Source organism: Diaporthe citri (genome assembly GCF_014595645.1).
Source record: "Diaporthe citri strain NFHF-8-4 chromosome Unknown scaffold_1, whole genome shotgun sequence".
NCBI classification, from domain to species: domain Eukaryota; kingdom Fungi; phylum Ascomycota; class Sordariomycetes; order Diaporthales; family Diaporthaceae; genus Diaporthe; species Diaporthe citri.
This window is the reverse complement of record NW_025064846.1, coordinates 4,824,890-4,851,492: the sequence shown is the minus strand read 5'-3', so window position 1 is coordinate 4,851,492 and position 26,603 is coordinate 4,824,890. Positions and strand designations below refer to the sequence as shown.

Here is a 26,603-nt window from a genome sequence, read left to right as displayed (position 1 = left end):
TTAAAAGGAGCCTATTTATAGGCTAGCGCTAGCATATAGGCATACAACCCTTGCACTTTTCAATACACCCCCCATCGCAAATATTATTATCCTAATGATAATAAGAAATATTCCGTTTTAATAGCTAAAAATATAGTTTAAATATTCCGCTATAATTTATATTAAAACCATTATATAAACATTATTTAATATCCATATATTCCGCTTGCATTATTTCCAATTAACTATTTAAACGCTCCCCTTAGCAATATAAACCCCGTACTTATCTTAATCTTAATCTCCCATAAGCTTCTTTAAGGGCAGGGCAAGGCAACATTTTCATGCAAATATTAGCGAGATTATCTTTAAATGCAATGTAATAAACATTATATATTTCTTTAATTTTTTCACGGATAAAGTAATAGTGGATAGCAATATGTTTTAATTAAACGTTAACTTTATAATTTTAAATAAGGGTTTAATGCTAATTAATTATTAATATATAAAATAGGTAAACATTTAATATACTTAATGCTTAAATTTTTTAATACTTAAATCATTTAATAAAAATATAATAATGCCAATAAACATGCTATATATTCCGCTTTATAAGTAGATTTTATAATAATAAATTAACGCTTTAATAATTAAGCGATTAAGCCACCGTTAAGAAGTTGCATATATCCACTAAATGCTTTTAAATTATTTAAATTGGTATTATAGAAAGCATTAATATATATATTAAGTATAGCAAATTAAAATAACGATATTTATTTTAAAAATTTGCAAGGCATAATCTAATATATGCTAAATATATTAAAGCACCCTTTTTATAATATTTAAATAATAAATTGCGGGCTTTGCATTAAATATTAAAAGCATTATATATAGAAATGCAAGATTAAATTTTGTTTTAATAACGAGAAAATTAATAAATTTAATAAGTAATTAATATGTTATTGCATTTATCGCAATATCGTTAAGTTCCTCTTATTATGGAAATAAATTTGGATTTATAAAAGTTTATCTTTAATTATAATTAAATATATTAAAGCGTTCTAAAATCCGTTAAGTATATCCCTTTTAAAAAATGCAAATCTTATCATTAATTTATATAATTTTTAATTTAAGTAAGTATTTATAAAGATTAAAATCCTTGCACTTAAAATATTATATAAGCTTAATGTAAAATTTTTTAACTTAAGAGGAACTCTCAGTAATAAGAATATTATTAATATAAATAGTAATGATAATTTAATCTTTAATGAAAATGCAAGAATTAAATATTATTTCCATTAAATATTTAATTAATTCCTTTTTAAAAGTACTAAATTATTTGCAGCCTAATTATTTAAGTTTATATAAAGCATTAAGAAGTTTTAAAACAATTTACTAATTATTAAATAATGTCCAATATCCTTACAATAATTATATATAAATATTATATTTTAAATGGCTATGCAAATATATTATTTTAATATTAAATTGCTAAAGCTACTAGCCCATTATAGCGGTAATAGTAATGATTAATCTTAAATTATTATAGCGCGCTATAGGGCTATAAGTATTATTATAATTCATGTTATGAATTTATATATATTTGCAAGCAATAAGTTAAGCCTTATAGCGAATAAGCTTACTAAAAGCATTAAACTTCTTTGTATATATTTAGCGAGGATTAATAATATATTGATTTGCAATAGTAAGTACTTTAATCTATATATTTATATTTAAGAGTAATTTAAGTTCTCTTTTAATAGCTTATTGCTAAGCATCCCTTTTATTGCTTTTTATAGCTTATGTATATATATTAAGGATATTATTAATATTTATTATGCTAATAAGCAATGCTTAAGTAAAGATTTAATTAAGGTAATTAGCATTAATTAATGCTAATTAAGCAAGATTTAATATAAAGTTTATATTAATTAGTGCTAAATTATTAAAATCTTTAAAACATTTTATAATGATATTTATATTTTTTTTTGCTTTTTATAAAGGCTAAATCCATTATTCTTAAGAACTATATAATTATATAGATTTCATAAGTTTAAATAGTTTATTAATAAGTCTTGTAGGTTTAAGCGGTTTATTTACGGGTTTATTTGTGGGTTCCATATTATTAGTAGATTTTATTAGCTAAGACGTTGGTAATACCTTTATCTTAGGTAGTACGTTTTTATTTAGCTAGCTGATTATTTATGTGATTTTTATTGCTAAATTAAACTAAGTAATATAGCTTAATATTGCGGTTATGATAACTTTTTAAAGTAGCATAAATAAACGGAAGATAATTTTATTTTTAGCCTTAAATCTTATAAAGTATACCTTTTTGGCTTTATTTAATAATTTTATTTTTAGCTTACAAGCCTTAATAAGGACGTGGAAGTATATAGGGTGAAAGTATAGTTGGAAATGTTTAATATTAAGCTTTTATTTATAAAGCGCCTTAAATAGCGTTATTTAATACAATAGGGCTGAGTATAGTTTCCAATTCCATAGGTATATTGCATGGGAAATTGCTTTAGGCTATAGAAATAAGTAATCTTTATTATAAATCATTATATAAGCATTGGTAATAATAATATATATAAACCTTTTAGGCATATTGTTTAACTTATAATGGTAAAAGGGTAATTTCTTATAAATAATTCTGCGTTTTTAAAATATTACAATAATTATCTTATTTATATATTTACTCTTATTGTTTAAATTAAATATCTTAATTTTTGCATTAAATTAAGTTTTAATTATATTTAAAAATCCCTTAATAATGTTTAAAACATTATCCTTTTAAATAATAAAGTAAACTTAATAAAATTAAGTATAATTATTAATAAATAAAATAAAGTATTAAAAACCTTTTAATAATCTTATTAAGAATTTACCTAATAAATTAAATTAAATATACTTAAATAACTATATAAATTATCGTTTTAGTAATAAATATAAACGTTTCTTAATGAACTTTATAAGTTAGCATAGTTTATAATGAAAATTCATTAGTTTATTTAGCATAATATCTTTATCTTTATATAAGCGTTAAGTAGTTAATTTTAATAAATTGCTATAGTTAAAAGCTTTATAAAATTTATTATATATTATAAATATTGCAAAGTTATTTTTTATTATTTAAATTTTAAAATTTCTATATTGGAACTTTGCCTATAATATCTTATGAAATTTATCGTTTTTTAGTAATAGGAAGATATCATTTTTTTATGCATTTAATTAAAACCTTTTTTAAATTATAATCTAGCTAAATAAATAAGTATTTTTTAATATGCAATTATATAAAATATTAATAAAGATGCTTTTAGTAATTAATTTATTTAATAATCGCAGGAAGATTTCCATAAAGTTAATGCCTTTTATAGCAAGTTAATTACTGCTTATAATGGTAATTATATTTAAATATAATTGCAAAGAGCTAAAGTTTTCTATGCATCTTATTATATACTTTAAAGCATTAGAATTAAAAATCCATAATATTAAAATATTTATAGTTATTGGTAACTTTACTGTATATACCAAAACGTTAGCGTATAGTGCTATTATATTTTCCTTATCATTATTAGAAATTTTAATGATTTCTTTATTTACAGCTTAATTTATAATAACTTATTTCTTACCCTTTTTTTATTCTTAATTAGCTTTATATTTAGCAAGCTTTGCATAATTAGTATATAAATGGCTAATAAATATAAAGTTTTATACGTGGTATTAAGTACATTCTTTATTACTTAATATAAAGTTAGCACCTATTAATATGGACTTCGCAGCCTTTTTTGCATTCTTTAGTATTAACTTTTTTTAAGTAAAGGTAAAGTAAGCTTTAAATTATTTAATCTTTATATAGGAAATAATATTTATTATCTTAGGTTTAATTTTAAAAAACATTATAAGGTTTTAGCTGCTTAAGTTATTAATAATATTATTTATAATATTTAATAGCATTATTAAGAAAAAAGAGCCTTTAACCTTATTGCTTTTAAAAAGTAACTTTATTAACCTCTTAATTAATTATCTTAACGTTAAGGTTTTAATGTAAAGTTTTATTTAAAGGTTTTAAAAGGCATTTAAATGGCTTTATAAGTTAAAGCTATCCTTATATTATAAGTTTATTAATTAATAAAAGAGATAAATGGTTAAGTTGTTAATATTATGGTTAAATTAATTAGCTAGTATTTTTTAAGCGTTAAAAGATTTTCCATATAATATAATAAATATTATAAGGCTTAAATATATTAAGCTTAAGAGCATAATAAAGGCTTAATTATTAAGCTTTTCCTATTTTGCAAAAGCCGCATCCTTATTTAATTATTCCTTAATACCTATAATATATTCGCTAAGGCTAGCAAATTAAAAGCCGTAATTCCATGCTGTCCTTTAGTTTAAAAAGTTTTCCCCTTTTAGGTTTAACTTTAGGAAAGATAATAAGTTAAGCTTAAAGTTAAGTATATTTAATATCTTTTAAATAGTATTTATACGTTTCTAAGCATATTTTAAATAATATTTATATGTTTTTATTTATTTATAATGATTAACATTAATTAATGCAAATAAATAAATGAAAAAGAGCGAGTAGTTAAAATATTAAATAGGGCAGGAATGCCGGATTATCATGAGTTACTATTGGCCGTGGCAGCTATCATAGGGTATAATGATAATATATGGGTAGAGGCTAATAACGTTAAAATCTTAATAATTTGGGTATGAAAATAATTATAAAAATAAGGGTATTAATATTTCTTAACGTTTTAAGATATCTTAAGCAATGCTAAGCTTATAACTTAATAAAGCAATTAAGCAAACAATAATTAATTATTAGGTGTTGAGAAGAGAAATCTCCCCATTATTAAACGCTTAGAAGGAGCCTATTTATAGGCTAGCGCTAGCATATGGGCATACAACCCTCGCACCTTCCAACAAATAACACTCCTGCGCGGCTGATATCGCTAGCCGGCTTGAGATCAGAGTTGGTGAAGCAACAGCAGTGGTGCCAAGCCCATTCCGCAACCACTGCCTCCGAACAGCCACAGTGTATATATATAAAGTATTAAAGTATGCAGGTATTGGGTGTATGGGTGTTGGGTGTATTACTGTGTACGGGTGTACCCTCCATTTTTGCGGGTGGGAATATCCGTTCTCATGAAATGGCAAGGGTGTGTTGCTAAACACCATGAGACCAGGGGGGTGTCTTGGACTAACCCTGAACCTGGCTTCTTCCCGCTTGATTTGACCTCAGAGCGATGCGGTGAGCGCCTGCAGGTCCTTCGAAACTGCCAAAAAGAGGCTTCATCTTGCTCCACTGACGCAGTGGAGCAGAGACTCCAGTCCCCAGCCTAGACACGAGGATGCCAATAAAGTAAGCAGCTTTGGACTCGCGCAGTTGGTGATCACTGCATTACCGGATACTACGTGCTGTCTTGTGGCACACGACAGGCAGGCTGGCAGGTTTGGTCATATTCTGGACAGCCTTGATCGTCCGGTCGCCGAGCCTCCTGTGCATCGCCCGGGGCACTTGGTCGGGCTGGGACAAAAGAACGACCCATTCCCGGCAACTGGGGACATGGGTCCAGTAACCCGTGCGTATCAACACAATCTTGATCATTGCCGCTGACCTTTGCTTCGAGCAGCAGTCGGCGAATAACGCCTCCGATGATCTCGATTACTGTTGATGCGTCTGTCAACGGGATTGACCCTCGACACTCCTCTGTTCTTCTCCTCTGTTCCAACCACTGAGGGGACGCGGCCCCAGAGATTTCAATGAGATGCACAATCCACACTCATTTCATCTCGGCTTGATGGAGAGGCCGGGCCGTTGTCCTCCCTGCCAGCCGTGCGCGCAGGATGCACCGAGTCTTGCAGCTCCATCAAGAATTGCTTGACGACATCTCCCACTCTTATTCAAGCGAGTCAGGTGCGCTCCGCGTGGTCATCACTGTGTAAGCGAGCGTTGATGGCTGTCCCCTTTGGTTTGTGGGGACGGGAGTCTCCCCCCTGAACCCAGGAGGTTTCCCACACTGTTCAGGGGACCTGTCCGGGGGGCTCAGGACTATTGTTCTGTCAAGGGAAACTTGAAGCCCCAGAAGACATGCGCTGCTGCTGCCGCTCCTCCTGGCCCTTCACGTCGCTTGAGGCATAATCAAGCCTTTCCGAAAACTGCAAATCCTCCGTTGAGGTCGGGTCTGACACGCGATTAAACGTCGGGTCTTGAGCTCTTGGGCGCCGCCATGGTGACGGCCCCCAGAGAACACGCAACGCACCTTGTTCATGACATGGATCCAAGTGGATGATACCTGCCAGGCCCCTTTTATTACAATACTACAGTACTTGTGTGTGCCGTCAATACCGTCAGTTATGGAGAGCCGAGGCGACAGCCAGCAAGCCGGTAAATGGCATCGCGCTTCCTTCCAGTGCAGACGTCGGCCGCCCGAATCCCTTCTGTTCTCCTAACTATATTCCGTAACTCGAGTGATTCGACTCCAAGGATGTCACCACATGACCGTCCGCCTTACCCTGCTTGACGTTCCGGACGCGAACGACGATGGACGATCCGAATTCCACCGACTCGATCACGCCGTTACCAGCACTGTATCGACGATGTCAGACCGCGATGCTAGTCCTCGGGATGATCTCCCTCGTGACGACCAGCCTGCTCTTTTTCCACATCACCTACCGGCTCATCATCTGGAAGATCAATGATGCCCGGCCCCATCGAGCCACCGACTCGACCAGTGGGGCACAGGTTGACTTGAGTCTCGGGTTGTCTGAAGCCCAGTACTTCCAGACGAGACAGAAGCAAACCGGTGGCGATGCTGCAGCAACAACGTCGACACAAACACCAGCACCCCATGACCATCTGGCGAGGAGAGATACAGCACAGAGTGTGATATCACGACGCCAAAAGCCGCCCAATCCTCTCTTGCTGCTAATCTATAACCTTCTCTTCTCCGACATAGCGCTCTCCGCAACATATGTAAATAATGCCGTCTGGCTCCACAGGGATATGGTAGAAGTCGGATCTACAACCTGCCACGCCCAGGGCTGGATCGTTAGCTTCGGCTGTCTAGCAACCAGTGGGTTTCTCTTCACGATATCAATCTTCAGCTATCTCGGCATTATCCGTGGCCACAAACCGACTACTCGGGTGGTGGTCGCGGCATGCGCCGCCGTCTGGGTCCTTTCCGTGTTCCTTGCGAGCCTGGGGCTACTTTTCATTAATGTGGATGATTACTACAAGAGGCAAGTCCTCTGGGTGAGTGCCCCTAAAGCATGCTCGATGTTCCCACCTGGTTCCCGCTGACATTGACTGGTGTAGTGCTGGATCGGCGAGGAGCATCGACTCTGGAGACTGTCAATCTATGTTTCGGGATTCACTTGTATGTCTGGGACGTGCTTTCTCTATTCCATAATATTCTACCGCCTCTGGCGCGAAAATCGGTCGTCACGATTCATGCCTCGCCGTCCCGATTCGGTCACTTCAAGCTCACGGGCCAGAGCCGACGACAGCACACCGTTGCGCCCTTCGGGTCACCATCCCGCGTTCCTTGTGTACCCTTGCATCTACACCTTCACTGGGACGCCACTCATCCTCGGGTCTCTAATCCCAACTCTCGAAAGGCTCCCAGTGTTTATGGGTATATCAGGAGCCCTGCTCGCCGCGACCGGTCTTCTCGACTCCATCTTGTGGTCTTATATCATTGTTTTCAGCGATAAGGCAGACATCCGTAACACGGGTCTCGATCAATTCACCTTCATGCGGACACCGGAAGGGCGTAATCTCGGCAACATCGTGTATGTGCAGGGAGGGCAGGACAAGTGGAAGAGGCAGTCGTGGCACTCCAAGAAGGACAAGGGCTGGTGGAGACTGGGCGATCGCAACAGCAGCCAGCCGTCGCTCCCGTCGCAACAACCTCAGTCTGATGGCGGGATACAGATGGACATTGTTACGACGGTCGTGGTGGATGACTCGAGTGTGGATCCGTCGAGTCGCCAGTCAAGAGACAGGGGCTATTCCACGGACATTTCTTCGAGCCCGTCTCATGTGAAGTAACTCGATATATTTGGTCAGTCTGTAGACTTCAGGTAGTCGATTCTCGCCCAACTCGTCTCACTGCTCTCGGTAGAGTTCTTGCTCCAATGCAGAACCTGCGATCAACGGGTCCTCTTGACGACACGTGGGTTCTAAGCCTGCCCGCTGCAGCCCGGGCAGCCCTCGGGTGATGAATGTCGCCATACACAACAGACCAATAGTTCACATTCTAAGCTTGGTCTGTGGCCCAGGATGGCTTCCAGGTCGCCAACTGAATCGAGCCATGTAAAGGTGATGTCCGGAGCCAATGCACGGCGGAACACGCATGAGTAGGGCCGGCAACTGTCTTCGGGGCACAGGTTGCTCTGCTTCATTCCGACGCATGGGACTACAGTTCATAGGAACTACTTCTCCGCAATAATCATCTTGAGCATAGCATCTGCAACTTCCAAGGGGTTCGTCGCGTTGAGGTAGTGACCACCATCAGGGATGAAAGTCAGCTCTGCCTTTGGCGCAGACGTGAACAACTTGATGTGCTCAGCAGGCACCGTCGTCGAATAAGGTATGTCCTTGGTTCCCTGGGGACCATGAAAGAACGTCAGTCTAAATCATCCTCGGGTAGTACGACTTGAAACATTACAAAGGAGGATTCAGAGATACGAACCTGCAGCCAATGGACCGGGCACTTGATATCCTTCAGCCTGAGGAGGAGGCCATCCCTCGTCAGGAGGTTCAGGAGGGCCATCTTGGCCTTCTTGCGGCCCTCGTCGCCGCGGTAGACGTCCTGCAGCGTCTTGGTCCAGAAGGCCGCCTTCTCGGGCGTGCCGTGATCCCCGAACCCGACGCTGCCGACCATTCCACACCACACATCATCGACCACGAAATCCGCAACGGGGCTCGACCACTTCTCCAGGAAAGGTGACAGCATGGTCGCCGGGTCCCAGCACCCCTTGGACCTGGAGTCCTCGGACTCGTAGTCCATCGACGTGCCGAGCACGAGGAGGCCTTGTATCTGTAACGTCACTTAGCATCAGGCCCAAGGTCGTGTTTGTGTTCGGTTTAGATGCCCCCCAAGAGGAAGGGTCATTCGTACCCTCTCCGGCGCAAGGATGGCCATCCGCGCCACCATCCAACCGCCCTGGGACGTCCCCAACGCGTACGCCCGCTCGACGCCCAGCTTGTCCAGCACCTGGAGCGCCATGATGGCCGTGTCCCAGTAGGTGAAGTGCTCGGTCGGGCAGCTCGTGGCGCCGTGGCCCAGCGGCTCGATGGCGAGCAGGTTGACGGCGGCCGTGAGCCTCTCGTCCTCGAACTGGTCCCGGTACAATGCCACCGTCATACACATGGCATTGATGAGCACGCACGTCGGCTTGGACGGGTCGATCTGCCCGCTCCCCGAGATGGCGTATCCGGCTTTGATGCCGCCCAGGTGGGGCACTTGGATGGTTTGCGTGACCGCCATGTTCTCTCTCTCTCTCTCTGTCTTTCTCTCTGTCGTGATTTCTCTCTGCAGGGAAGGGGCCGAGAAGCGAGGACTGTCTGCTGGTGATGCTCCAAGTTCTGCAACACGCGAGTACCGTCGAGGACTCGGGTTCCCGCTTGTGGAGCCTCACGCGCAAACGTTGCGTGGGATTCAAGCCCCTGACCAGAGGCTAGCTCCGGAAAGCCGCCCCTGTCTTTTGGAGGCATTGGCTACGGTCGTGAGCGACGACTCCAATGAGGATTCCTATGACAGCGCCAATCCTGGATTATTCGCCCCCCTCTATCGACCCAGCGGTACCGGCCTCGTCGCCCCCGGACTGCGACGGCAACTTCATGAGAGCACGAGCCCGCCCGCCTGCCATTGCCTCGGTCCGAAAGTCAATTCCAATCAATGATCGACGTCCCCGCGGAGGCGTGGTTCGTCCGATACCACGGGCTGGTATCTTGTGGGCCTGTCATGACTCGAACCCCCTGAGTGCCCTCCGTGCTGTGTCCACCATCGTCAGACTCCCGCTTGATCGGCCGCTAAGGCTTCGTGACACTGTTCGGGAAATTAAACCAGCCTGCAGAGTTCTTGATTGTTGGCGGCTCCAAGCTCAGAAGAATATGATATGTTACTCGCATGTGTCTATCTTCGATGACGTTCCGAAACGGGACGTTCGGGGTGGCATTGCTGTGGAACACATCCATCACACCGGTGCACGGTACGGCCCAGAAAGCAATGGCATTCGCTTAGCTTCTCGAGAACAGGGAACACAATCACATCGATAGGACCCGTTAGATACACTGTGGCACCGAGCGGCGAGTTGCCCATCGTGCCAATGCCAAGTAACCCCCACCGATGGTCCCGTCGCTCCGCGAGACATGCAATGCGAATAGCAAGCAGGCTTCATGGAACGTGCTCAATGATCGCAGACCTCAGACTCTCCTGCCCCCAAATCCAGCAGCAAGCACAATCTCGGACACATTTTTCCGCCCGCCCCCAAGCGCATCCACAACCATCACCCCGTCCCCGTCCCTCCTCACATCCACAGCACCCCATCGCTGCTCCCTCGACGCCCTCCTCGAGCCCCATGGCGGGCGCGCCCCCTCGCCCTCCCACACGCCAACCTCGTCAAGCAGCACCTCCACGACCCAGCCGTAGCCGACCGCACCGGAGCCAGTGCCAGTGCCCGCCGCCTGGCTCGGCGGCGCGAACAGCACCTCGGCGTCCGCCCGCGTCCGGGGCACGCGTGTGCACAGCAGGTGCATGTCCAGCATCTGCGTGAAAATGAGCCCGAACGAAGGTTTGTTGCGCCGCGAGAGCGGCGTGTCGTGCGTGTAGCCCAGACCGCTGGCAGGGAGCGGCGGGGGGTTGAAGATCGAGCGTAGCGTGGGGTCTAGGGACCTGTTGGGGCCTCTCGTGTTGGGAGCCTCTGGTGGCGGCGGAGGAGGCGGCGATGGCCTGCCCTGTCCTTGCGTTGGTTTTGTGCTTGTAGCGGAGGGGGCTTCTTGCGAGTTCGTGGTTGAGTTGAGGATCATGATGAGGGGGCCGCCGTGGCCGGGTGAGCGCGATAGGTAGCGTAGGTGAGAGGACAGGAGCTGTAGCATCTGGTGCGCCGTGTCCTTCTCGCGCTGACGAAAGAGGGAGGACACAAGTGCGGACATGTGTGTTATCAGTACTAAGTCTGGATGTCGTGAATCTGCCTGCTTCCTGATCTGGTCGACGCCGGACTGGTCGACGCCCGCCTCCTTCTCATTGGAGTTGTCCTCATCAGGGACTGCCTGTGCTGCTGTGTCTGGCTCCGACGATGCTTTTGGAGGGCTCAGAGGAGACAAAAAGTCATCCTCGTCCTCGCTATCTGCAATCTCCGTTCTCTCAGCGGGTGGTGGTTTCCTGGGCTCCGCCTCCTCAAACTCCATCTCATCTGGTAGACTGCTGGGAGGGTCTGACAGTGGACTCGAGGACAATTCTGCTGTATTTGCTTCTCCCTCTTCGATCCTTCCACCTGTAGATGCAGTCCGAGGGCCAGGCAGTCTCTCTTCCTCGACATTCTGTTGACTGCTAGGCGGCTCCTGACGCGCCTCATTCTGCGAGGCCAGATTATCCAGCTCTCCGAGAGCCTCCCACAGCCCAGAGACGTCAAAGACGCGCGATATAGAGACCCTCTCCAAGAACCGCTTCAGCAGCTCACCCCCTTTCCCAGGGTCTTGGCCCTGCGCCACCAGCTGTGCTTTGAAACTGTCCCGCAATATCGGCAACAGTGCGCCGGCAGAGAGCGTCGTGATGACCGTAGCCCGTGGTGCCGGGCCATCTCCAGCCCCGAGACTGGCGACGAACAACCTCGCCACGGTCTGGAGCCCGATCTTGACGCGTCTGGTTAGTGAGGCACGTTCCACTGGATACCATGCAAGGGATTCTGTGCTCACCAGCAAGCCTACGTCCTCATCCTCGGCGCTGACGCCAACCACGCAACCCCTCTCGAACCCGCCCAGGAGGACCTGGTCGTCCAGCTCGCGGCACCCGGTCAGACACCTGCCCCGCCTCGCGAGCGCGTCCCTGCGCCTCGTCTCCTGCTCGAACAGGGTCGCGCCCGAGACGGGCTCGAGTTGGAAGTGGGAGCTGGCCTGGGACGGCTGCGGCGGCGCCTGCTCCATCGCTGTCTCAGCCTCGCCTGCCTGGTTCCCGGCTGGCGCTGTCCCTGGCGTTTCTGTGCGCTACCTGCGTGGTTCACGCGCGCATCCGCAAAGCGGCGTTGTCTTACGGCGGCGGGATAGAAAGGTGATGGTGGCCGGTGACAGTAAGACCGCAGTGCGTGGCTCGGTCGAGGTCGCGCATCTTCGTGTGGATCAAACGTGATGAATGATGTCCTACAGGCCACGACAGTCGGTGAATGCTTCCCAGACACACCGCAGACGTGTTGGTCTGCTGTCACGAATTCCCAGGTCGGAACGCAAATGTACACTTCGTTGCGTATCAATCGGTCATGAATGGCCGCATCTTTGGAAGTGCTGGGTTTAAGTCAGAGATCATAAAAAGTTGCTGATCCGGTAAGAAACGGGCCATCATCGCTTGCATCGTTAGCACGATTGGGTGTCGGCACTGTGCTTAGCTGATAGTGCGTTCCTCGTGGAGATGGGGCATGTACGAGCCTCTCTCTCAAACACGCAGAGGCCGCTCTGAACAATGTGAGACACTACGTGATAGACTACTTGATAAATAAAATGCGGCATGTGCATTGTATCAGCAGCCTGGGATCTTTGGGGCTGCAGTCGCGGACTTTGACACGGACGATCTTGATTCAACATGAATCTGAGAAGTGGGGATCGAATTTGCGTATGACCGTCCTTCGCCCCTTGCCGCAACCTGACGCCCGCTCTGGTTATCTGTGCGACACTACTAGAGGTTTAGGGAATGAGTTGTATTCAATCTGCTTAGGAAATTGCCCGACTGACTTGCTGCTGTCTATCGGACGTAGCGATTCGTAAGAGCAAATATTCCACACGCCTGACTTAGGATCGATTCTTATCCTCGATCCTGCCTACTAAATAAAATCTTCCATTGTAACACACGCTCCCATTGGTGGCTTTGCCACGTGTCGTGTCTGCCTGCTAACCTGCTCCTGAATATTTTTTTGTAATTATCGCATCTCGAGGAATCGTTTGTCTCTTCGTAACGCAGGGCGGGAAAAGCCGAAATCGTCCCAATGAGACTGGTCTCCATAGTCGTTGAGTGCTTCTGCCTCGGTGTCTTGTCGTGGTGGGTGTCCACGTACACACAGGGTTAGCGGTTTCAACGAGTTCCTTGAACGCCTATTCCAATCGGTGGCCGTGAAATAAATTTACAAGAATGGTAAAAATCATCCACCATTCACTCATTTTCGAATCGCAGTATACCTCAACGTGCGACGAATAGAGAGCCGCTGAAGGGTGTTTCTCTGCCGTATCGCGAGGTTCTGGTCTCGTCTAGAATTCTGCAGTCTCATCAGAGCGTGACTGTCCGGGCAGACGTCGGTACGCAAGAATGCTGGGCGTCCTGAAAAGGCTCAGAGGGCTGGAAGAGTGACGGAGGCTCGTGCCTGCCCCTGAAAGGTTGCTCGCCTAAGCTGCGTTTCCGGTGTCCCTGTCGGAGGGACGAGATCGAGGGCCTCCCTTCAAACTCTTCATTCGGGTAAGCAGGCCGCCGCCGCTCTTCTTGGGCTGCTGCTCAGGTCCACCGAGGGCATCGGTTGTGGAGCGTCTCTCGAGGCTGCCTGGCAGGGGAGGAGAGGCCGGAGAGCCTGGGCCAGCTTGGCTCATCTTGCGCACCGTTATCTGCTCCTCGCCGTCCTTGCCCGGCTCATACTCGGCGAAGAAGGGGTTCGTCTCGTTGCGAGCGCTAGACATGCTGGCGGATGTAGAGTGGTCGCGATAGACGGCATCCGGGTTGGTCAAGCGACCAGACGGTCCGAACTCGCCCCTTGGGGGTCGGTTGATGCCTCGAATGCGCTGCGCAAGTGACTTCTTCCGCTGCAACCCGCCATCCTGATTCTGCAAAGCAGACTCCTGCTCGGCCTTTTGCACAGCGGCTCTGGCGGCCGGGGTGCCCTCAAGGAACGTCGAAGTTCCTAAGCCCACGGTCTCGTCACCGTGAATGACGGATGCGCGACGGTGAGGGTCGAACAGAGCCATGTCCTTCTTCGTGGGCGGGGCGCCTGAAATGCTGGTGGCATAGTCGGTAAAGGCTTCCTCGGTACCGTTTCCCATGAATGTGGAGTGGTCGGCGCGAGCCAGGAGCGGGCCAGAGCCACCGATTGACATGTTCGCTGAGTCCTTGGCGAAAGCAGCCATAGGCGCGCGACCGCTAGCGGCTTTGTTGCGAGACGCAATGACAGCGTCGTAGGGACCAGAGTGATGGAAAACTAGCAGCGGTGTTAACATGGACTTCAGAGGATTGAGGTTGGAATTGTTGGGAACTTACGGCCAGTGCCGTAGATGCTGGTTGCATCAAGCTTGTCAATGAGATCCATGTCTCTATGGGTCCTTGGCGGCTTGTCGCGACCCTCACGTCGCTTGCGGTCCTCTCTGCGCCTTCTATCGCGCGCTTTCTTCTCCTCTTCAGTCAGGGCAGGCCGATCAGTGAGTGAAGACTCCGAGTTCCGCCTTCCTCGCCCAGATCCAGGTCCTGTGCGTCGGGGAGGGGAGTTGGGTCCGTCACCGTTAGGGCGTTGCCGACGAGCTCGCAGCGCCTCCTCTTGAGATCGCGTGGGCCTATGGTTGGGAGGAGGAGGTCCGCGCCGGCCAGGGGGAGGCATGTTTTCCCCCCTCGGAGCGCCAGGACGGTTCATAGGTGGAGGTCGCTGAGGTGGATCTGGCTTCTTGTCCTTGGTGTCGATCGTGATGCCAGCCTGCAAGCGAAGATAATGATTAGCCATCAGAAAGACGAGACAATGTTGACAATGACGCAATGTCGATCGAGGAGGATGCACCATGGACTATGGCGGCGGCGGCGGCATTGACGCTATTGTGTGTTTCACCAAGGTTGAGAAAGAGGGGTTTTTGGGGAATCACGTACGAACATGTCCTCGATAGTAGGGGACGCAGAGCGCTTGGTGTCAGCCATTTTCTCGGTTGGTGAGTCGAGATCTGGGATCAGTAATTGATTCTGGGGTTGACTCTGATTCTGATGCTGATTCTTTGTCGGGTCAAGAAATGGATTGTTGGAAAGAGGTCGCGACGACGACGACGGTGGTTGTTGAGGGGCAGGGTCATCGAAAGGGGAGGATGGACTCTTGGGCAAGGGCGACCCGGCACGGTTGCGAAATGGGTTGTTCGAAGATAAGCTGAGGGTCAGGCCGGGAGATGGTTGATCTAAGAACCCAACAGCAGACAATTGTTAGCAGATGTGGCTGTCAATTGATCGGGCAGGCGGCAGGTTGCATGCAAATGACGATTTTGATAGGGACGATGAAACAGCAATCTCCTTGCATGATACAGCGGGGGTTCAGCCAGTTGGTTTAAGGGGACTGGAGATGGAGCTCCTCTCTGCAGCAACGCCCAGATTGCGCGCGGAAGCTTACGGCCAAGGAGCCCACCCAGCCCATGAGCCAAAAAGGGGCTTGTAGTTAAAAATGAAAAGGAAACCGGGGAAGGCGCCAGATTTGCTGCTCCTTTTGCGCCTTGGAGGGGTATGTTGAGGGCAGATCGCTGTCCCAAGGCAGGGTTTAGGTGCTCACCTCGGGAATCCGGTTGGGTAGCAGCCATTTTTTGGGCGGCTCGAATAGGGGGAGTGGATTGATGCGCGTCGTTTCTCCAGCCAACCTTGGAAGGGCCCAGTCAGGGGTCGTGTGCCCGTGTGTGCACAAAAATGTTCAGATGCCCAGTCAAGGTGTGTCTGGCCTGGTCTTAAAAGTAACTCGCTCCGCACAGATGATTCCACACATGCGCCAGAGTCAGTTTCCCCGTCTGTCACTCGCGTTGGTATCGAACAGTGTCTTGGACTCGCAAATCCCTTGGCTCTTCTTGTTCCGTCACTGCCTTCGCGCTAGCGGCATACCAAAACCCACAGCCTATATCAGTCCAAGATGCGAAGACCTGGGACGGTTGCTCGAATCGAATGCGGTATCAGGATCGGGTCGGGGTCAGTGTTCAACGCTCGAGTCCGGATCCAACGGCAGGACGAAATGGTGGCAAGCGGGTTGCGATCGAGGGGCCGTGTTCGGATGTGGTCGTCCGTGCCCGCAGGAACTTGTGCTCGTGACAGCTAGGGGGTTCTTCCTTCTCCCTTATGCCTTGCTTCGTGGGCTTCTTCGTCCAATGATGCAGTGTAACGTGACCAATGGGACAGCGTTTGTTGGCGTTCTCGCGACCGTGTAAATGATGGCAAGGGGTTCCGTAACGTCGCTCGAACTCTCTGGCGCGAGTAGGGTTGAGAACGGCTGACGACAGTTCGTAAATGGAGAGAACACGTCTAGGTTGGTGCAGCGGACAGGTGCTCGCTGTCTTGGGCGTTAAGTAGGTAGTCCGTTCCGCAGCCACACGTCCGGATGGGAATGCGCTTCTAAGTCGGGGCGTGCCCTGCCAGGCGACTGTAGTGCAGCGCGGTGCAAATGACGTCTGGGGTTTCTGGCGGTCCGCGCTGGCCTTTTTGATTGCTCGCTCCACCGCAAATAATTGCTGGTTCGCCGGGGTGAGACGGCTGGACCGTGGTTTCGCCCTCGGCTGAATAAGTTTTGGAACGATAGTGCAGTTATGGTCGAACGGTTGTCTCCCGTTGGACAAGAAACGAGTGTGGTGAGCGTGTGAGAGTGGCTGACAAGTGACGAAGGGTACAGAGTATGATGCAGGTCATGTAATCTGTAGGTCGGGCGAAAGGATGCCGGATGAGGTGTAGTATTGAGGCCAGGCCAGGTGAGGCGAGGGGATGTTAGGTGATGCGATGCGGCGCGATGCGATGCGATGCGATGCGATGCAGTGGTAGGAAAGAGGATGCTGGAGGCGAGGGCAGGAGGCTTTCTAAAGACGGCCGCTGGACACGAGAGGGCACGAACGGGGGTTGGAACTGTGGCCCTGGGCCTGGGACGGGGACGGGACGGGGGACGGGGAGTGACGACTTCGGGAGTGAACAGGAAGAGAAAGTCGAGCGGCTATGTGGCGACGGGATGGGATAGATCTACACGATTCGTTGCCTCGGGCTTGCTTGTTTCTTTTGAGCTGACAAGACAGTGTCAGTTGGGCCGTGGACCACTGGACCTGGACCATTAACACACCGGACTCTGGGCCTCTGGACCTTGGGACCGTGGAACCTTCAGTCATCTGTCTCTTTCCAATTTTGGGTGCCAATTTCAGCACCCAGCTCCTTCCCTTTATTAGTCCCGACCCGGCAGCTCAGCGTAGCTGCGTATGTACCATATGCAGCCGTCCTGCCCCATTCCGTGCCATACCTAGATGCCGTCCCATGTACCGCACCGCAACGCACCGCACCGTACACACGTTACCATGGGCATGATGAATCAGTCTGGTAGCAGCCCGGACTGCGGTGTGCTACCCTACTGCAATAACAGTAGACAAGCAAGAGACAGTGCTGTAAGATGATCAAGTCCCTGCCGAACAAGGTGGGTCCGCCCTCAGCTCCGCCGATGGGTCCAGCCCCCCTCCATCTCCATCTCCGTCGTCTCCATCCCCCATCCAGTCCCAGTTCCAGGGTGCGGACCAAGCTCTCCCTCCCGTCCTGCCCGTGCTCGACCGTCGCTGGCGTGCTGGGACTAGGACGTTGCCATACTTCCAGATCACTGTCAGAGTCAAAGTATAGTTGTCCCCTTTCATTTTCCGTTTCCTTTTACTTTTCCCTTGCTCGCATGCGATGGAAGCTTCAGGGCCAAGACAGGGACGAGCGTTGCCAACGGTCGCCGTTGGAGACGACAAAGGCTAGGCCCTAGCATCAGGAACGGAGCCAGGTGCTAGAGCGTGGATCTGTCTCTTATTCGTGCTGCCCGCCCGTTCCTGCCTGACTTGGCGACGCGCTTTCCCCTTCCCGCCTGGGCCCGTCAACCTCTGCTATGGCACACATACCGTACGCCCATAGACACAATTACGTTGCCACTCAGCCACTTGCAGAGAGAGCTCCCGTCCCTGGCTGTTGCATTTGAATACGGTAGGCAAGCTGAGCTCTGGCATGTTCATCTGGGAACAGGGGTTGTGAGCAAACACCGCCGAGCTCCAAATCAACCACCTATCCGGAGCTGTCGGGGTGATTCAACCTACCCGGGAGCAAAGGGGGAGGAGAGAAAAAAAAAAACCACAGATGAGGCCGTGATGTCGTTGGCTGATCGTCTCGGTCCCGCTGCTGGCGGTGGCTGATTATCCAGCCATTAGCCCGCGACCAAGTCTACCTAACAACCACATCACGCTTCTTTAGTGCGCTTCACATAAGGAGGGTCTCAACTTCTCTTGATTCAGGGGAGATTGCGACTCTCGGGGGCATTTATTTCACAGTCAACGACAGCCGCGGATCCACATGTCTGCAGACTCCCCCTTCCACGGCAATCATCTACGTATGCTACCCACTGTAGGTCTTTGTATTCCGTGTCTGCCGCACTTGTATCCTGTCCTGCTTGTGTCTGCGTGTGACTGCGCGCCCCGATGCCGCCAGATGGCGCAACCAAGCAACCAACTGTGCGTCCATGAACGGCTCCGCCGAAACAACAAACATCAGCCCTCACTTGTCTTTGCAGCGCTCTTGCACTTGTCTATCCCGCTCCAAAGAACAGGCCATTTTCCTCCACCAATCCTCGCAATCAACCGATGATCGACAAAGTTCTCAAATGCCCGGTAACCCACCCTACCTGCTACGGTACAGAGCACAAGCATCCCTTCTCCCCTGCTGGCGCTGCAACGTATGGGCCATAATCTGAGCGCATCGGGCTGCTCCCTCACGGAAAGACCCCTATTTCTTCGCCCCCTGACTTTTTTCCCTGTCCTCCACCACCTTGGCTCCGCTTGCTTAAGCGATTTGCGGGGTAGCTGCTCGCGCTAACCCCCATCACGATGGCCGGCGCCACTTCAGCTGCAACGACAGCCCAGACCGCAGCCAAGCTCACCGACAGCCTCTTGGACCCCCAATACCGAGGCCAGGGAGCTATCATGTGGCTTGGCGCACAGTCATGAGGGCTGCCCGAGGCGTCTCCGCGGCGTCCTGCAACGCACATGCGCTGTGTGAGGGCTGACGGCTTGCGCTCCTAAGCCTACAGGACGAGGCTTGGAGAGGCTGATAGAGGCGCATACACAGCACCGTCCCTTGAACTGTGACAGCTCACGTGTCGTCGGGTTGAGAGGAAGACTGACGAAATCCGCTGCCAGACTTTTTGGCAGCGGGCGTTGGTAGGTTCAATAACCGTAAGCTAGGGGGTCGCCGCTCATCCTCCGCCATTGGACATCTGATACTACCCTGGCGAGCCAGGTACGCATCGAGTACCGGCACACCGCAGGGTTGCGACTGGACCAGAACGGCCCCGGCCATCAGAAATCAGCCCGGTCGCTTGGCCGGTGCCCTGGGATCGCGTCTCAGGCCACGGCTGTGCTGCATCTCACCCTTCGGATATGTCTCAGGTGTCACGACACAGCCTGCCTGTCCACAGCTTGTAGTGCCCGTTACCGCGGGTGGTTACGCATCGCCGACATGCGGCCAGTCACTGCTGCCCCGGTGTGACCTCTGTCGGCATGCCGCCCCGGAATCCTCGTCAGGGATTCTCTTCTGCACGTGCCACGAGGGATCAAAAGGACAGGGGTGGCCAGGTCTGTGCGACCTCATGTGCTCTGTAGTGGCACATCGCGCAGGACGGGCGATCGTGGTCAGTGAGCATAGTGGAGGTAGTCTATCCCTCCCAAGCGACGAGGCTCGCGCTAGGGGAACTATGTCTCCCTGCGGATGCTGGACGCGGGTGGTCCAGCGCGCCCGGGCCATAACAATACGGGCTGGCTGTGCTCCCAAGCCGGGATTGACAAGCAAAGCCAGGGTACAAGTAAGCATACTGTGCGCCAACTCTTAGTAAATCCCGTGTTGCTGCTTGCCGACGTCGCGGTCTCTCTCGACGGGTGTAGAGGTTGAACAACCAAGGATCTGCTCGTCCTCACAGAGGCAGAGGCCCGCATCGACCACCGCGCAAAATTGCACGAGACTCGCAAATCTCAAGACCGAGTGCTCCTGTGTGGTTGAGACCCTTCTTTGGTCTGACCCCACATGCAATGTATGAAGAATAGGCTCTCTGTGCCCCTGATTCCTAAGAATGATGTTTTATCCCGCCGCACTGTGCGTTTGCATTATTGACAAGTGAAAACAGTTCCACAATCTCAATGCTAAGTGACATTAGTCTTGCTTCAAATTCAGCCGCCGCGGGAAGGGTCCTTAGTAATTGTGCACGAATCATAGTCTGGTATACCGATGAGATGCTGTTGCCAGCCATTCGATCTAATTTCTGCAGGACAGCGTTCCGGTGCAACCAGCCAGAACAGCACCCTTTTCATCCACGCCTTAAGTGTCCAGACCGATGAAGGTGGAGGGGGCAGGCTTCTCGGGCTAGTTATGTGTGATGAATCTACCAGGCATACCGGCTTCATTGGCGGCGGTGGAAATAGTTAAAAATTTGAAGAATAAGAAGCTAGCTATTCCATTCGCCCAGTGGAAATCTCCCCCTCTCCAAGGCTCTGTCCAATTCCTGAGCAAGACGTTGAGGAACTGAGGTCCGATGGTCCCCAACTTGCAGTCTGCGAACATGTGATCAGGAAAAACATGACCAAATCGTGATGGGCGGTTCAAGTGGGCGCCAAAATCTACTCCGAGGAATAAGATGGGAGACGAGTTGTGGCTCCCCAGCCCTACTAAGACTCCTTGCTTTGTGTTTGGCCCGTCCAGGAAGATCACGCTTTCTGTCGGACGAAAAACGTCTAGTGGAAACGTTTCGACCACGATCCGGCACCCATCTGTTCGTTCCGCAAGGCATGTGCCACCCATTGGATCCGATTTGAAACCCTACGAGGACAAGCAGTGGCCATCGAGTAATTTATCCGAATGGTCGAAGATAAGCAGGAACGATTACTGAAATCGTTGTGGAAGCCGATCTAAGATACGGGGTTGCACTTGAGCGGTCGGAGCTGGATTGGAGCGTATGTACAGCTGTGATTGGCACAACGACCACCGGCACTAAATAAGAACGTTGCCTCACGAAAACTCCCTCTAGAAGTATTGAATCCATCATACTGCCAGCGAGGCTGGCGATCTATGCGCAAGTCTCCAGAAGCACTCATGTCGCAGATAAGATATACCACCCTTCACTCCCCAACGTGCCGCCGGCCTCTTCTCAGGATGGGCCGGAAAGCTCTTCTTTTCAGTGACCTCAATTTCTTCCATAACAAGGCTAAGTCATGTTGACGTGAAGAGCGTGTCTCAGTGGCTTCGCACGCGGGGCTGCTATCCGTCCTTTCTGCGCCGTTCAAGATCGTGCCGCTTCCGGATGGGGACAGTAATGGCACCTCTGGCTTTGACATGTCTATCATGGCGATAGAATGAAAGTCTTCTGATCAATGTGGTTGCTCAGAACGTTGCTGTTTTTCCAATACCGATTCGTCAGTTCGGCTCGACAAGGAGGGCGGTGGCTCCTCTGTGCACGTGCTGTGGGCATCCGATGAAGTAGGAACATAAGATGTCGCCGGAGTGGAGAGAAATTCCAGCTCGGGAGGTCTATCAGATACTCTGATATTTCCGCGCACCCGCAGGAGGTCCGTATACGGAGAATTTTGCGAGGCGGTATCAGGAGAGAGATCTAGTAGGTGGGGCCTTGGGACATTCTGTTGTTGAAGTACCTACGGTATGTAAGGCTTGATTCGGCTGACGGATTAAGCGTTCGCTTTTTCCACATCTGTAGCATATCATCATCGCTCCGTGGTATTGAACCAGTCGCAGCGGCCGAGGGCCCGGAGTGCTTTGGACCTAGAGATCGAGAAAGCATGGGTTTCATCTGCGAAGACATCCTCAATTTGCCCAAAGTCGTGTTTCGAACCAACAGAATCGGTGGGGCTTTGTCTTTCCGATCCATCGGAAGACGCGCTCGAGGTCAGATTAGCCTGTGCCGAAGCCTGGGAGTAAAAGTGTGGGCGGAGGCGCTGGCGATATTCGTCCTCATCCCATAAAGAAGGAAAATTGCTGGCAAGACTAGTTACCCACGGTCTTCCCACATGGCAATATTCTGTGACAGAACCATCTTGACGGCTCTGAGTAAGGATCGTGGCCAATCTCTCGAGCACTTCCTGGATAGGCCATCTGGTTCCTGGCCTGTGTACGAGCATATGCTCTTGTATGACGTCCCAGAAGTCGTGCAGAGCATCAGAGCAATTATTCTGTCCATGCAGATACAAGAACCACTGCAATAATACAGGTCAGTGTATTTCGAAGTCGACACTCGAGTCTTGCCTTCCATTACCCACCTGTATGACAGAATTTTTGACCTGTGGCTCTTCCAGTCCTGATTTGTAGAGGAGATACTTGTCTTCAAGGATTCCCGACTCTACAAAGTCTTCCTCGAGGCGGGCTGTAACAAAACTTTGGTAATTCCGCTCATCGTCCCCTTTGAAGTAACTCCCACGCGTGGCGTCATGTCCAACGAGATGACAGCTGATGAATTCCAGGAACACGCAGCCCAGACTCCATACATCGTATTTCTGGCTGACCTGTTTACTGGAAATTACGGCCACCTCTGGGGCACGATAAGTCCTAGTACCACCAACGTGGGCCATGGCAGTCTCTTCGTTGCTTCCTTCAGCGTGAAATCGCATTAGTGTGAAGTCCGAGAGAACAAGTCGGTCCCCGGCGGTGGAAGGGTCCCTGAACCAGAGAATGTTTCGAGGCTTAACATCCCCATGGCGGCCCAGGAGTATCTTCTGCTTGGGTGATGACTTGGGGGTCCTGTATTGGTGGATTCTGTGCAGGCCTTCCGTGAGTCCGTGACATTGTGTGAGTAGCCACAAGGGATCCCGAAGCGAGGGACCGGCCTCCTGCCAGACTGTGTCAAGGTTACCTTCGGCGAGGGGGAAAATCAAGAAGTGCTTTCCGCAATGTGAATACGCTGCCAGGGCCTTGATCAAATGCTCGTGCTGGGTATCGTGTTGGCAGAAGAGTTTCAAGGCCTCTAGCTCATCTCCTAAAGTCGCTTTCCGTACCGAACTCTTTTAGAGCAAACTCGGGACCTTGATGCAGAGGCTCCCAACGATTCTGACATTAACTTGATGTCAATACAGTTCGGGAGAACTAAGAGGCCTTGGGGTCACTTCAACTTACCGACTGAGTCTTTGTTTCATAGTGATCGCAATGGATTTTGACCTTCCAGACTACCCCTTGCCCATCACTGGAAATTGGAAGTTTCGTCAGAAATGGAAGTTGCTGAGGCCGATCGTATTTTTCCTCATGAATTTGGTGTGCAGAGAAGTCCCAAACGGGAACAGCGACTTCATATTGATAAGACAAGAAGAATTCTTTAACGTCGCGGTCTTATGCCATCAGACAAGCCTCTAAGTGGACCTGTTCCAGAGGCAAGTCATCGTCCGAGACACTTTGCTGGATGAGATGTGCTCGGTCTTTTTTATCAGAATCAGGATAGCGAATATCTTGATGCGTTTCTTCTCGCCAATTATGTCGGTCGAACTGATGTGACTTGTCTCATGCTTCTGTTTCAGAAGCAACTGTATGGTCCTCTCTGTCAAGATCTTTGTGAGTGCCTTTCTGGGAAGAAATCCGTCACCAGAGTCCTCTGCCCAGGCCCTTGACTGCTTGAAGTTTTCCTGTAGTCTCTTTTGTACGGACTTCAGAGTGATATTCTCGGAATCGGGTGTGCCAGACAGGGGCTCGTATATAAACCGCCAATTCTCATTGTAAGATAGCAACTCCGGAGCCGACGGGACTTCAAGGATCTCTGGATCTCTATAGGCAGCCAGCTCGGCATCCGCTAGTACCCACTGACCGTCCATCCACACCCTGTCGTCGAGAGGCTCTTGGTTTTCGTCAACGCCGCCGGAGGTGTCCCCACTGCCCTGTTCTCCGCCTTGGTCATAATCCTGGATGTAGTCGATGGACAAGAATCCCGCCCGCTTGACATGATCTGCTATGTGCAACATGAGCTCTTCACGGATGTCAGATTGCCTTGGTCCGGATCTTGTAGATGCTGGACTGCTAGCCAACCCTTGGCTGGCCACATGTCGTGATTTCGATCTTATCAGGGATGCAATTGCAAACAGGACAGACGTTGGGTTGTCTTTTCCGTCGGATTTCGCACCAATCCTTAAACATTTCAAGCGCTGGGCTGTCGGCGTGCTCGGTATGTTCGCATTTCACGTGCTCGTCAAACTCGGCCTCATCCGTGAACGACAACGGCTCGCCATGAGTCCTGTCACAGCACCAACTTACTGGTCGGTGGATGCGCTGAGTCCACTTGGGAGTGTGCTCGACATCCATGTGTTTCCTCCAGTCATCGAATCGGGCGAATAGTTGAGGGGGATCGGCGCACTCTTCCCAAATGCACGCGTACAGCCGGAAGTCGGTTTCGACATGGCGCCTAGAAAAATGTCAGGGTAAGTCGAATCTTCGGGTAACCAGATGAGAGAGAATGGAACGACTTACTCCCACCATGCTTTATTCTCAAATTTGGCCCGGGGAAATCTGTGGCGACAGTACGGACACTCAAAATCTCTCACGGTTGATTCGATCTTCGGCTGGTCGGGGTACCTGGCTTGCATCGGCCGGATAGATATGACGGATGGGGCGATATTGTCGTGACGTTGGTGGGAATGGGCAAATGCTTGCCTCACTCTATCAGTATCTGGGATGCTGGGATCCGTGTCAGAACGGGGTGCAATCGCCTGTACGTGTGAAGGAATCGCGGATGGTCTCCGCGCCGAAGTTGGATCCGGCCGACGCAAGCCAGGCACCTCGGGGACGGGAGCTCTTCCAGAATCCTGGCGATTGATTCTGGGTTCTTGCTTTGGGTCTACTTTATCCGCATGGCTGCGCGTGTACAGAATGCCGAAGTAGCGGAACGTGACGGACATAGCAAGTTGCCGGCATAGCGAAAGCGCCGCCCCGGGGGGGGGGGGTTCCGAGGTGCTCGTTCTCGTGGCGTTTACTCTTACGCTGTCCACCAGGCTGAATTTCAAGTGAAGATACACCATGTTCTCCAGATTTACGTCGTTCTGTTTCTCCATGAACGCATTGACCCTTTGTGTGATATTGCCCGATGAAGACTGCCGAATGGCAATGCCCAAGCGGTATAGGCTCTCCACTGCCGACTCCAGAGCTTGGAGGTTCTCCGCCAGAGAAGAAGATAGCTCATCTTCAGCTGACCACTGCATCTGCTCTACGGTGAATCCGGGAATTTCATCGTGCGAGTCATCTGAGGTCATGCTTCCCGGGGATTCGACTGGCGTATCGTCATCAGCTTCGATGGAGAACGGCCGGGATGAGGCACGGAGCGGGCAGGGGCATTATACGAACTGTCCTCCAGACTCTCTTCTATACTCCCCAGGTATCGAAGTACGATGCTCCGCAGCGATTCGCTATACCTTAGACGCGAATCCAGCGACACTTTAGGTGTTGGCAAGTACGACCCTCGCCCTTAAACGGCTACTTTAGTTATTCCCTACGGGGCACGTAGCCTTTTAAAACTTAGCTAAAACAACACTAAGAAACAATTGCTTCCCTATATAATTATTATAAATATAAGAAATTTATTAACATTAATTAATAATTATAAGTATTGTAAATTAATAAGGTAAAAAAGGCAACCTTATAAGGATTTCTTTAATTTAAAAATTATATCTTTTTTATTAATAAGTATTATATAATAATAATTACTTTATTAAGCTTCCTTATATTATTAAACTCCTTAAGTAAATATTATAAAAATTAAAATAATATAATTAGCATTAATTAATATTAAATATATTTTTTTATTAAAAGTTAATTAATTTAAATTAATATTATATTTATATTAAAATTTTTAAATTAATAAAATTAATTATATTATTAAAAATATAATTTATTATAAATTATTAATATATATATATTAATATTAATTATTTATTAATTAATTATATTAAATAATGTAATGGGCTTAGGCTATTGCCCAAGCCTTATATAGTGTGGCTAGATAATCCAAGGGAGCTTGGATTATTACATACCTTTTGGCTTAATGGTTAAAAGGTTGCTGCTTTGCAGCTTATGAGAGAAGGCGCTAGCCAGCCTGGAGCCCCTTTGGGGCCGAGCCCATAACAAATAATTACTTTTTAATAAATTTAAAATAAATATAATAAAACTTTTTTTAAAACGTTATAAGTATTTAAAATAATTAAATATATATTAAAAAATATATAATAAAAAATTTAAAATTTTATATAATATAATAAAATTATTTAAATTTATAAAATAAATTAATAAAATAATTCTTTTTTAACTTATTTTAAAAAAAATTAATTTCTTTATTATATTAAATATAATATACTTTTAATAAAAATTATATTTCTTCATAATAATTTATTATTTATATATTTTATTAAATTTTTAAAAAATAAGTGTTACGGTTTGGGCTTTGCCCATTGTGATTAATTA

General features: G+C 48.1%; 6 protein-coding genes across 6 annotated transcripts; 1 reads left to right on the top strand and 5 right to left on the bottom strand.

Annotated features, from left to right (window-relative positions):
• Window positions 1-6,529: 6,529 nt before the first annotated feature.
• INS49_001325 (uncharacterized protein) lies at window positions 6,530-8,038 on the top strand (the record flags this gene model as incomplete). Its single annotated transcript, XM_043162156.1, has 2 exons — window positions 6,530-7,240; window positions 7,304-8,038. The coding sequence occupies 2 exons, from the start codon at window positions 6,530-6,532 to the stop codon at window positions 8,036-8,038; spliced, it is 1,446 nt and encodes a 481-aa protein (XP_043030662.1).
• A 383-nt stretch (window positions 8,039-8,421) lies between these two features.
• On the bottom strand, window positions 8,422-9,479 carry INS49_001324 (uncharacterized protein; the record flags this gene model as incomplete). The annotated part of the gene is made up of 3 exons (XM_043162155.1): window positions 8,422-8,595; window positions 8,682-9,029; window positions 9,111-9,479. The coding sequence occupies 3 exons, from the start codon at window positions 9,477-9,479 to the stop codon at window positions 8,422-8,424; spliced, it is 891 nt and encodes a 296-aa protein (XP_043030661.1).
• A 938-nt stretch (window positions 9,480-10,417) lies between these two features.
• Window positions 10,418-12,136, bottom strand: INS49_001323 (uncharacterized protein; the record flags this gene model as incomplete). Its single annotated transcript, XM_043162154.1, has 2 exons — window positions 10,418-11,845; window positions 11,909-12,136. 2 exons carry the CDS (start codon window positions 12,134-12,136, stop codon window positions 10,418-10,420), a joined length of 1,656 nt encoding a protein of 551 aa, XP_043030660.1.
• A 1,443-nt stretch (window positions 12,137-13,579) lies between these two features.
• INS49_001322 (uncharacterized protein) lies at window positions 13,580-15,080 on the bottom strand (the record flags this gene model as incomplete). Its single annotated transcript, XM_043162153.1, has 3 exons — window positions 13,580-14,379; window positions 14,439-14,865; window positions 15,033-15,080. The coding sequence occupies 3 exons, from the start codon at window positions 15,078-15,080 to the stop codon at window positions 13,580-13,582; spliced, it is 1,275 nt and encodes a 424-aa protein (XP_043030659.1).
• Window positions 15,081-21,883: 6,803 nt separating this feature from the next.
• INS49_001321 (uncharacterized protein) lies at window positions 21,884-22,744 on the bottom strand (the record flags this gene model as incomplete). The annotated part of the gene is made up of 2 exons (XM_043162152.1): window positions 21,884-22,372; window positions 22,436-22,744. 2 exons carry the CDS (start codon window positions 22,742-22,744, stop codon window positions 21,884-21,886), a joined length of 798 nt encoding a protein of 265 aa, XP_043030658.1.
• Window positions 22,745-23,515: 771 nt separating this feature from the next.
• INS49_001320 (uncharacterized protein) lies at window positions 23,516-25,399 on the bottom strand (the record flags this gene model as incomplete). The annotated part of the gene is made up of 4 exons (XM_043162151.1): window positions 23,516-24,121; window positions 24,408-24,555; window positions 24,621-24,659; window positions 25,164-25,399. 4 exons carry the CDS (start codon window positions 25,397-25,399, stop codon window positions 23,516-23,518), a joined length of 1,029 nt encoding a protein of 342 aa, XP_043030657.1.
• Window positions 25,400-26,603: the final 1,204 nt, after the last annotated feature.